Below are 12,868 nucleotides of genomic sequence, written 5' to 3'. Positions count from 1 at the left end.
GTGTGTGTGTGTGTGTGTGTGTGTGTGTGTGTGTGTGTGTGTGTGTGTGTGTGTGTACCAGGCAGCCCTCATCTTATGGGGACATTATTGTGTTTACACAGCGGGGACTCACCTCCCCTTTAGTAACAAAAAGTAACTCCCTGAAGTATAAATCATGACATTTTAGGATGTGAAGTTGTGATATTGATGGTGGGTTTGAGTAAATCTCCAGGAGATGAACCAACGTAAGTCAATATATCCTGTGAAGTGATGGAAACTCCCCCTGAATACACACCACTCCTCCCTCAGGTCTTCAAAACACACACTCACACGCACACACAGACATATTCAAGACTAGGGATGGGACAAAATAAATATCAGTACTGCAATATATCATGACTTGTTGCAGCTGTGTGTGTGTGTGTTTGTGTGGGTGTGTGAGAGAGGGTGAGAGAGAGAGAAATCACGATATTGTTTAGTCTCATCTCAGATTCTGTGAGGTTGACACAACAATGCAGTGAATAAATAAATCTATAATTCCTGCTTTTTTATGCCTCTGTGCCAGTAACAGCTGGGGGGGTGATGTCCTATTCTCCTGTTCTTCCTCCTATTCTCGCCCCTGCAACATGAAATTGTGCACAAATATCCACTTGAACTGATTCAAACTTGTTGGTCAAAGGTCACTGTGACTGCAGGAAACACATTTTTGATCAAAAATCAAGAATTCACGAGCTCACAAGGACGAAATTTCCCACAAATGTCGAGTGGCATGAAACAGTGATATTTTCTGTCCGAAACATTTTATTTCAACTTCGCTGTGAGATCACAATATTCAGCAGATCCTCTCCTCAGACCATTACGCAGTCCTCTATCAGCATGGAGGGAATCACAGTTGGGTTGTCTGTTCACACTGCATATACACTTTTATATTACTGTGCGAGCCTGGACAAACATCGATGTAAAAGGCAAATGAACTGGTCCCATTTTTCTTTTGCAGTTTTACAGATATTGTGATGTATCACTGATGAATTGTCCTGCAGTATATAGTAAATATACATATGTAATATACATTTATTGGAGCAAAGTATTTTAATCATATCCCATTATGAGTTATTGTAAGAAGCCTCTATTGTCCTCGTGCATCGATATTCTCTGATTCCCTCGTTGGGAACTGAGCAGTTATTAGGGTTCGTTCAACCTGTCTTTAATGTCAGTGAATATAAATGCTATTTGATTTTCATCTCGATCCCCAGTGAGGACAGCGGTGCTGCTGGATCACCTGCTTGAGTCACGTATTTGAACCTATGATGCTCTTTCCTGTTTTTAATAAACTTGCAGCAGGCACTCTTTCAGCATTAAACCGGAGTGATAAATGTTGTGTCTGCATCTGTTTAAATGTCTGACGGGTATCATTTACAAGCTCACCCCGTGTACGTGTGCTACACATGTTTTTAATATGAATCACATGCGTCTGCCTGGATTGTTACCGATTGTAAATGAATCTGTCCTATCTGAATGGTTTCAACCTGACGCGCTGTGATTGACGGTGTCACTGAGTGGAACTGACAAATGATTGACAATTATAATGTGATAATTGCTGATAGACAACAGGCAGCGATGATGGATGTTCAAAAACAAAAGAAAGTTGTTTATTGTTCTGTTGTCAATCAGACCAATAGTTTATTGTAACTCCTATTATTATTCTCCTTTCCTCTCCTCCTCTATTCCTAACATGCCTCACCATATCTGACGTCCTCCCTCCCTCCCCTTCTCCTCCTCACCTCATTCCCTCCTCCTCCTGCCTCTCAGAAGCAGATCTTTCGCCCCCAAAACAAATAGATCAAATATGTCTTATGTCTGTTTTTGGCCATTTTACTAATTTTTTTCTTTCTGCTCTGACTTCCTGTCTTTCCACCCTTGCAGGTGTTTCGCACTGACTTCATCACGGCCATGAAGCTGCCAGACTCGGCCCAGCTCGGCCTGGACGACTTCTACGTGCTGTCGGATCCCTGGAGACAAGAGTGGGAGAAGGGAGTGCAGGTCCCTGCCAACCTAGAGGCCATTCCGGAGCCTGTGGTCAGGTAGGACACACACCAACATCATCTCTGTAATAGCTTTTTAATCACTGAATGTGGAGTCAACGCAAATGAACACTTATCATTTCACAATAACACAGAAAGTTTCACCGACTGTTTTAATAGTGATTCAAAAGCTCTTAAGCCTCTGGCCGCAGCACGCTGTGTTGCACATACATAAAGCAGAGAGCAGATTTCCCACGGTCACAATGATCTTGGAAAAGTTACGAGGTTTGAACATTTGTTTTCCATGACGAAAGTTGGTTTTGGAAACAGTTGTGAAATTCTAGATTCTGCCACAAAAGGAGATAAAACCCTGAAAATTAAATTTACTCTTGAAAAAAGCAACAAGCGGTTTGAAAAGTTACACAGCTGTTGCACATTCATTCACATTTGCAATGAAAAAAAAGAGAGCGAGAGAGGGAGAGAGGCTGTAATTGTAATTATTAGCGTTGTATTTTCTTAATGGATAACACGCACACACCTACAGTACACACAGACATTTAAAAGCACCCAAAACTGGCTTTCTGCTCTCTACTGTCATTCCTACACACACACACACACACACACACACAGACCCAAGCTGGTGGGCAGATGTGTGCAGGCGTGCCCTTCGACCCACTTCTATCGACACACGTACTGTAGATCAGTCTGGCCAAGCTTGCTCTCTCTCTCTCTCTCTCTCTCTCTCTCTCTCTCTCTCTCTCTCTCCTCCACCCTGGTAGGGTGTTGTGGATCTCTCGTACCACTGCAGCTGCTTCGCATACCCATGTGGTTTGTTTGGCGCTCTATCGTCTAATGAAAATGCTCAGACTGCCTGGTAATGCCTGTTACACAGACATGTCATACTGGGAGGCCACACACACACACACACACACACACACACACACACACACACACACACACACATTAACCATACATTCACATCAGGAGACAGGCAAATTATTGAAATATGGTTAAATGTTCTGTTCTTTTTTTTTTTTTAATCTGCCTGGAGAAATGCAGGAGAAGTCAACACAGTTTAGCAACAGCAGCAGCGGCGGCGGCGGCGGCGGCTTCGGTCTGGGTTTACATGGGATGTGTTCAGATACAATAGGTCACCTGCAGTTTGGCGTGACTTCCAGTTTTAATTCATAATCACTATTGTGCATGTGTAAGAGTCCTTTCGTTGACCATAAATACAGGCTGATATGCAGCTGCTTTGATTCTGATAGACGCTGACCACAGCTTCCCTTTGCAGGAGGAGAGTATTATTGTGTACATATACGCCAAAAAGCTACTGATGCTGATGGCTTTAGATTAGCATGCATTTAATATTACTGTTGTAAAAGTTAATATGCGAGGTCCTTTTCTTTTTCACACTTGCTTCAGGCTAATTTATGCTTCTGCTTTGAATCAACGCCGTAAGCTGCAGGTTATCTGACATGCACATCCCTGGAAAGGAAACCGAAAGTCGCGGCGATAAAGATGTTTTGCTCGGCTACATTTCATGGTTTTAGCAGCAGCAACAAAATTGTGTTAAAAGCCACGCTTAAAAAAAAAAAAAAATCAGGCTAAGGTTAAAAATAATTCATGGAAACAACGCAACAGCTGTAACACATGAGATTGTGTGGATGGAGTGTTTTAGAAGGAGAGAATCTTCAGTGTCCAAATACAAGTGCAGTTCACTGTGGAAGAAAAATATGAATGAGTCATTCAGGAGACTGGCAAATTATTGAAATTTGGTTAAATGTTCTGTTCTTTTTTTAAAAAATCTGCCTGGAGAAAAGCAGATGCGGAGGAAGTCGACACAGTTTAGCAACAGCATCAGCGGCGGCGGCGGCGGCGGCTTCAGTCTGGGTCCGTGTGGGATGTGTTCAGATACAATAGGTCACCCGCAGTTTGCAGTTACTTCCTGTACAAATTCATAATCACTACTGTGCATGTGTAAAAGACTGGACCTGGAATCTGAAACTGGATCTAGATCTTGGTCTTGGTCTGGATCTGGACCGTCTTCTATGTTTCCAAGATTTGAAAGGATGAATGAGCTTTGGTACCGTTTAGAGTATCTAATACTGTAGGTTCATATCTGAATGACGATGTGACATATGCACACACGCAAACAGTATGGAGCTAACAGACTGAAGATGGATGAGCAGATTGGGAGAGAAACCGCCAAGATAGATGAGGATGGTTGGATGAATGAGAGCTTACCTATTATCTGGTATGTGATAAAATGATAAAGTGATATGCTGAAATGGAGTGATAATAGATAGATGGGGGAGATAGAGGGGAGGAGGCGTGAGTGAGTAAGTGTGACTGAGCTGATGCTTGGTGTTAACACCCCTGACAGCGGTTTGTTAATCTGTTTTCACTCATTTGTCTTCTTTGCGCCGCTCCATCTCTCTCACGACTTCTTTTCTTTTTCTTGCTCCTTTTTTTTTTTTGTAGCTTTGACTTGACTTGCCAGAGATACTTGAGATTATTTGATCCATGTGGTCAGGCAGAAAGAGCGGCAGCGAACTTCATTCACACACAGATAGTTTTCTTTTCATCACTGCTGAGAAATAGTTAAAAAAAAAAAGTTCTTCACAAGTAAGAGCAATACATCTCGACTTGGCTTAATTAGTTGCGTAGCTTGAAAATGCTTAGCTGATGGTCTGCATCTGATTTTAAAGTGTTTTTTGGGAACTCAGGGGCCGAGAAAATTTCTTCTTTAATGCATGATGGTAATGCACAAACCATAGAAATGCGGACAGGTCTTGCAGAGTAACAAGCTAACAGTCCGCAGGTATCTGCTTCAGTCATTCACCCATCGTTTGGTCTCCAGAGAGAGAGAGAGAGAAAAAAAAACGGGTTGATAGACTTGAAACGATTTGTAGATCAAGAGAAATCCTCTAGGCTTCCCCGGGTGTAGAGTAGATTCTAAAGGTATCCAAGATTTAACGCGGAACAATTTAATTTCAAGCAACAAAACCTTGTAAAAATGGAGTTAAAGCAGAGTATTGGATGCAACCAAAGGAGGAACGGCTAAACTAACCTTCATGCGAATTACAAGCCTCCGCGAACACAACGCTACGTTGGTAGAGAGCGGAACGTGTCAGGTACCAGTGAGACAGAAATCACCTTCAAAGACAGGGCATGTGTACGAAGCTCAGTCTATGTTCACTCCACATGTTTTCACTCAAAGTTCACATCTCCTTTAGTTGAGGACAACTCAGCCTACTCCCGTTTGCGCCAGTGTAAACTTTAATGCTGATGATATATCAAACTCCATTCAGAAAACAACCATTTTCCAAGTTGTTTGCCTGTCGTCCGTTGGAAAGACGTTATGATGCAGTACTTCACGGCACTATATTTGATCCGTTTGTTATGATCGAATCACAGCAAACTCTTTGGAAACGGAAAGCATTCAGACAGAGTTGATGAAGAGAGGGACCAGTGAAACTCACCAGGCTGAGTGAGCCTGGCATCAACCCGACTGCCGCTCACAGCCATTCACTTTTCACATCCGCTTCATCGCTTAAACTGCCTCTGGATAGTGTTATGGACCCAGACACTACAGTGCTTAGCTTTCTGGTGCACCAGTACAGGGTAGCAGGAAGGCTCTTTTGGGTTGTGATGGAAAGAAACTCAGAAAAGAATCTATATTTATGAGTGACAGCCAGTGTACCTCTCAATGGGTTGTGTGTTATCCTCAAACTGGCGATCGCTGATCTACAAAATTCAATTTGAGTAATTAATAGTGTGAATGACAGCTGTCAATACTTAGGATAACTGGAGAAGGACAACTCCTTTTCATCACATTAATTGTGAGGTAAAGAGAAATATGTTGCAAAGAAACTTGTTGGGGATGGTTGCTTTTTAAAAAGAAGAAAATAAATATGTATTTTGGCTTAAATTAGTAGGATTAATCTCTAAAATAGGAGCTAATTACACAGTAAAAGTGGGATTTCAGGTTGGTATCCCCTCACTCTTTTCCTTTTATGCCAGATTATTTTCATTTTTCCGTTAATTATATCCTTCCTCCTTCTCCTCCTCCTCCTCTCTCCATCCTTCCTCTCTCACCTTCTTCTCTTCTTTTTGCTCTAGTTAAGCCGGAGGCACAGACAAATTTTTCTCCCTCAATTTTTTTTTTTTTCAAACGAATAATGACATCATCTTGAAAAATTGTTGGAGAGGAAAAGGGCTGCGGGCCCGTCTGCCTTTGACAACATTCCTCTTCCATATTTTTCTTTCTCTCTCTTTGGACCATATTTGGCTGCTGCGGCATGATTTTCAGTAAAACTGTTGTGGTGGATGGTGAAGAGGTCATTATGGTTTGATGTTTTCTGTGCCTCTTCTTACCAAAACACCGCAGGGAGAGGAGGAAGATGGTCTTTCATTCTCTAGCTGTCTCCCTGTATTAGTTTACTGTCAATACTTTCATTCCTCTCTCTTTCTTCACCGTCTGCCCTTCATCTCTTTCAAGATATCTCGCCTCCTCTTCCTTTATTTTGTCCCCCTCTTTTCCTCTTTCTCTCTTTCTCCATGGTTTTGTAAGGGCCGAGTGGAAGTAATTAGCCGTTGCATAACATTGGCTATGTGCAGACAGTGAACTGAGCTTTGGCAGCGACTCAACAAACCTTGGTCCCCAAAGACAACGGCGAACTGGAGAGGGAAATAATTACACATTCACATGAAGAGATCTGCTCCTTTTCACAAACTAAAAGAAATGAGATACCTGTTATTTTATTTATTGCTTCATTTTTTCCTGCTAGGACTGGTGGTCGACTCTGTGAATGAGAACCCGTTGTTTGTGGTTTGGTTAAACACGTTGGCTCTCTGCGCGGCGGTGTGTAAAGCTACTGCTACAGAGAACGCCACACGGTCAAACTCCTTAGCACAGTGGTTTGTATGCCACTGGACAAAAAGAACTGAGCTTGTAGTTTGTTTGTTTTTTAATTTGATTCATGAGATGCAAAGCTCAGGTAACTGTATTGGGACGTTGGGAAACATCAGTGATGGAACTTGCAGGTCTGTGTCTGGTTGCATAAACCCACTTAGGCTAAGGTTGCCCCCAAATTCTCATGGAGGGATGAGTTGCATTAAGTCATCATAAGGATTTCCTCTGGATGATGTTAGGGGAAACCCCTTGACCTCTAAGTGTTTGCCCTTAACTATTCCCATATGTGTTGCAAGAAAGTCCTGAGTAATCATTTTCCTTCGAATAGTTGAACTGACCCGTACCAGACTCGAAATCGGAGATACACATATTTGGAGACACGAGAGAACGCTGGCCACTCTGAGGGCTTGGATTTGACTGGCAGTCTTTCTTAAACATCTTTGTAAGAGTTGTTACAGTTGAGTTAAATCCGTTTGGACTGATTGGCATGTGGTTTCCTCATATTTAATCACTTTGGCTTTTGGGGGGGGGGGGGTTGTTTCCTCTTTGCTGAAAATTTGAAAGCAGCTAAATAACTTGACAATAATGATGTTGTATGATGATGTGAGTGCTATGGTTACCACCGTGACCTGACATCAGCACCGTGAAAGCCTCATCTTAGCCAAGGACACAAATTAAGCTTAAAACCATTTTGAGGCCTTCACCATTTCTTTTAGGGATGGGAATTTAAAGATCCTCCAGCGAGGGTCGGTAGCGTTAACCATCACTTGAGCTCCGCCCCTTCATGTTTTCTTTTTTACATGCTGCTATTTACAGAGTCCCCCTCGCTACAACAAGCAACAACCAACCCAAGCTAGGTTGCTAGTGGGAACCTTTACACTGAATGCATCAAGTTTTGTCAAATTCAATGAAGTAACTACATCATGATGCTGACTTGTACCACGAATGAGTTCATGCTTCGTCAGGTCCGTCCACAGGATATCTTTTAAGATGCAAATGCAATTGTTCTGATATATTATGTACCTATGAAACGCTATGTACACGACATGTGTCAGTTAATTTGATGTTGTGAATTTTTGGTCACATTTTAAATGACCTCCTTAACTTAGGGAAATACAGTCATTTGCCTAAGAGACAAACCAAAGTTTGACATTTAGGATACTTTAAATAATTGGTTTCCGGCAGCTGTGTGTGGTATGCAAAACAAATATGCATCAAAGTGACATGAATCTTACATCAACAAGCTTTCAGACCTGTTCAGAGGGATAGGAAGATGCAACACTGAGATCGTGCTACACACTGCGGAACTGCCAGAAAAGACAACCAGTTCTTCTGACAAAAAGATCTACAAGGCAAATCCCTCATCAGATGAAAACAGAGATGTTGTTCCACATCTCAGCCACATCCACATCTGGGCATTTTGTTGAATGCGTCACCTGCAGGTGTGGTTTTCTCCTGATGCATTTGTATGCGCATGACTGCAAGAAGTAGCAACTGCATCAAACACAACAGACAGACAGATGACAACTCCATCCAATGTCCAGTCCGACTATTAGGTAGCATGTGTTATGACAGGTTGACAGTGCCCAAACACTGAACACATTACAACACATTACATTAGAGATGTCAATTCAAACTGCTGAGTAGATCATTTGTTTGAGATGTTTTTGTGCAGGACTAAGAACCAAGCACTTGGCAGGTTCAGGCTGCAGGAAAATTATAATTGCCCTGGACCTCTCCCAGTAAAACTGATTGAGTTGGAATGAAATGGAAAGACGGTGCCGCCCAAAACAATTTGAAAAGATTGATTCACATTGAGCATCATAAATGGAGAAAGATGGGTTGTTATCAATCAAAGGGGGTAGTGTTACAGATGCAAGTGCATGTTTACAGCACATAGACACACACGCTCTGATACACAAGCACACCATAGGTGAAGAGATGTTGCAGCAGGTCATCGACTTCTATGACTCGGTGACATGCGTATGCACACATGCACGTGCACACACACACACACACACACACACACACGCACACACACACGCACACACACATATACTGGACTGAAGAAAGCCTGAGGGTGGTAAGATGATAGAGAGATGGAAAGGAGGGAAAAAAATGGCTGGATATCTGAGATGGAAGAGAGTCTAAATGCCATGTAATAGCAAAGCCATATTCAAAGCTTAAAAAGTTGACCTTGACATTTTTGCTTCAAGGCTCCTGTCAAGTTGTGAGTTTAATAAAGTTTGGACTGTTCGGTCACCAATATAAAATGTTGGCATTTTGATACACATTTTTTTTAGCCACAAATATGTTTCATATCAACACTTCGGACAAGAGCAAATGTGGTAATGCGGTGACGTCTGGTAGGAAAGATTGAGTTGGAGGATTTTTCAGTAACAGTCCTTCAAACCTAAGCAAGGATGTTTTTCTAAGTATTGTAGATTGTTTTGTGTGTTCTAAACTTAATTAGTCCATAGTCGTACTGTTGAAACATCATAAAAAAAAAATCATTATTTTCCAAGAGTGAATCACGTCTCAACGGGCTGAGTTATTGGTTTGTTAAATCACACACACCGTCTCCACACAATCGCTATCATGCTTGGCTGCAGTTTTCAGAAATCTACCATGCAACATTAGATTCCGGTGTTGTCTTCACTGAAATCATGGATGAGTATTTCATTATGGGGTTCGTGTGGTTTTATTGCACTTTTACCATCGTGTTTTTAGAAGCATTTCGAAGAAAAAAAGACGAATCAAACTTGGGCATGCTTGAAGATCATATGGTAAACCATCACTGTCAATCATGAGCGAGAGAGTGGTTTGATCACATACTCTGACCTTTCATGTCGTGGGGAAAGAAAGTTAGATACCTTGGAATAAAGTGACATTTCCTTTTCTCCCTAAATGTTTGTGATGTAGACAAACAGCTCCCTAAAGGTCAGAACATAATATAAAACACCAGTGACACACAAAACAAAAGGAAAACAGTGAAAGAAGAGGGAGAAAAGTGGTGGTTAGACGTCTGAAGGCTCCTGAGGGAGTCTAACCGCTTGACCCAGCTGCAGCCTTGTCCACCAGTACAGTAGTACAGCACGCACTGTGTGTGTGTGTGTGTGTGTTTTCACTCAAGTCCTGCTGTTGAAACTACATGTACTCACATTTAAAAGGTTTATGCTTGTTCTTAAAATTTCCTCAGCAACATCTGGAAATTCCCCAAAGATACCCTGTGCGTTTTCCAAAACAGCACTTTATCAGATAGAGAGATGAGTAGAAGCAGCATCATCAGCCTCGTCATGCACAGGGTCAGTGGGTCGTAGACTAATAGGTTCCACACTGACGCATGTTTGTTGGTGGCTTTTTATACATGTCTTTACTGCTTTCAGTCAGATGAATGAAACACGCTCAGGCTTATTTGCACGTACTTATAAAGTGAATTCTGGGAATTGCTGCCCACACGAAGGGCAGATGGGTCGGATGAATAGAAGTCTTTTCAATGCATGAACAAATGATTTACGGACGAGGAACCGTATACATTGCCACAGACGCCACGACTGTGAGGTACATTTACTGAACAGTTTAGTGCAGCTGGCCTTCGTCTGTTGAGTACATTATCATGTCGTGAATTCATGTATATTCTGTCCTACAGAATTTCAAACAGCTGAGATTCTTGCAACTGAGCCGTCTAGAAACCGGGGTCCCTCGCCGCCAGATGTCGCTGGCTGGTCCAGTCAAACATCGCAGTCTCGTGTTCTTCTTTACCCTCGGTGTCTAAGCAATTAGAGGTTGACTGATGGTACCTTACTAACTCATGTCAAAATCAAGCCAAGTAAAATTTTGTCACAGAGTTTTCCTCAGGGACTTCTCTATACGTTACAACACCCTTTGGCCTCAGAACATCTATTCTCTAAAAAAGTCCCTCTGGGAGAAAATGGGAGAAACCTCAGGGAGAACCACAGAGGAGGGATGCTTCTTCCAGGTCAGACAGGCGTGATGCTGTATGTACAGCACAGATAAAAAAAAAAAGGAAATAAAACTAACAAAAACCCGCAGTATCTCCAAAATTCGATGACAGATACATGAGATGATAAAATATATGAGGTGGATCTTGAAGTTGAGCAACTTCAGATGTTTCTAAGTGGGCCCCCGAGCCTTTCGCCTCCCTCTCCACCCAGGACACACAGCTCGGAGGCACGTGGGAAAAGAAACGCAACCTCACTGAAAGAACTGCTGAGCGAATGGATTAATTAATTTACTGGACTGGTGAAACCATGGCTTGCTAACTAGAGCTGTGATTTATTGATCCGTTGATGGATGATCAGAGCTGCACTGCAGCTAAAGCCAAATTCACTCGTATAAACTCATCACCACATTGTTATGCAGGGTCAGTGGGTGTATTTCCCACCACAAGCTGATTTGGCGGCTTTTGGCTGGATGAGCGAGTGAATATGAGAACTGTATTTCTTAAAGTATGGGCTACAGAGCCAAATTGGGCCCTTGTGCTTGTATCTGGTAGGCCCCCATGACAAATCTAATAACATGTTATAGGGAAAAATAACTTTTGATCTCTATCGTGGGTGAAGGGCTGTGTAAACTTCTCAGTGAGACTGTAAAGCTGTAATGGCAAATAAAATACAGCATAATAATACATTCTCATTTCTGGCAGGGTTCACTCAGTGTTTCTTTTACCACAGTTTTCTGAATGATCCATGCTTGGTTGATTGAGTCACTGATTGGCTGATCAAGTTGCTGGTTGCAGACCATTAGCCCACCATTTAATGGACTGGTTGCCACACTGGTGATTGGTGACCTCACTAATTAGCTCATTTGCTGCACATCTTAATGAAAACCAAGCTTTGTTGCCATTACCCAAGCTTAAACGTTCTTCCTCTTAACCACTTGACTGGGTCAGTGGGACTGTTACTCAACAAATTTAAGGCCTGCTGGCTGACTGGCTAACCGCTTGCACGGGTGGCTCATTTGTGGACTGCTTGGCCAAACCCTGACAGACTGAATAGATGGGTAAAGGGTCAATGAGTGGTTGAATGAAAATAAGAACCCTCTGCCCTCTCATCACCACAGTATGTGGCATGGTCAAAGAATGCCTCATTAATCACTTAAAAGAATAACTGCCTTGTTTGCTGCGTTGCTAAATTGACATCTGACAATCTGAGTGACGGGAAGGACGTAACTTTTTTTTCCCTTGTCCTGTTGGCTGGTATCCATCCAAACAGCACAATGACTGTTTGACTGGTCCATCTCTTACCACATGTTTCATGCCAAGTGTCTGACTGTATTGACTGACTTGATGGCTGCTTGGCTGACCTCACCGAAATGACAAGAGAAGTCTGAACTGGCAGGCTGACTGAAGGACTGGTTGCCTGCCCGGCTGGCAGGCTGTCTCTCTGACCGCAGTGACTGAGTATTGGCCTGAGCAGAGCCAGTTTTCTGGTTCCAGAGGGTGAGTCAGACTCCAGCTAAACTCATTCACCTTTGGAGGCCCACAGGCAAAGATGGGCTTCATCTTGGTGCCTGGAACCTGGAAGATTTAAACATTTCACCTCCAAACAATACTCGCTAACCTGCGGAGGTGTGCGCCATGCCACAACTCGGTTGTGTTGGCGGGTGCCGACTTTTATTCTCCCAGGTTTTTTTTTGTTCTTTAGCCTTGATTTAACCAGGGATACCACAATACTAGGATTTTGAGTAAATGTCTCATTTTGAAAACAAGACTGGAGCAGAGAGGAACAGTTTTAACATGACATAAAAACCTTTTGGCTCGATTAGGACTATGGTGTCTGTGATTGACATCATTGCTGTAACCATCGATCTGGACACACGGAAGTTGCGCAGGTGTTTTAACTGCAGTTGCTAATGGCTAGCGCAGCACTGACTGAGTAACTAGCAGCAGAAAGGAGCGGTTTCTCCTTTTGCTTCCTCCTTAAACACC

At 42.6% G+C, this 12,868-nt stretch overlaps 1 protein-coding gene across 3 annotated transcripts in view; it reads left to right on the top strand.

The window, feature by feature from the left end:
- Window positions 1-12,868, top strand: part of jade2 (jade family PHD finger 2) — a 160,524-nt gene that overhangs the window by 49,169 nt on the left and 98,487 nt on the right. For all 3 annotated transcript variants that reach the window (XM_086226383.1, XM_086226382.1, XM_086226381.1), the window contains one exon: window positions 1,903-2,060. In XM_086226383.1, the coding sequence (XP_086082509.1) occupies window positions 1,903-2,060 (158 nt within the window). The remainder of the gene's footprint in view (window positions 1-1,902; window positions 2,061-12,868) is intronic.

The sequence above is a fragment of the Aulostomus chinensis genome, chromosome 15 (genome assembly GCF_037954235.1).
Source record: "Aulostomus chinensis isolate RoL2024-O1b breed Wild chromosome 15, RoL_Achi_v1.0, whole genome shotgun sequence".
Lineage (NCBI taxonomy): Eukaryota > Metazoa > Chordata > Actinopteri > Syngnathiformes > Aulostomidae > Aulostomus > Aulostomus chinensis.
This window is presented reverse-complemented; position numbering and strand designations above follow the sequence as displayed.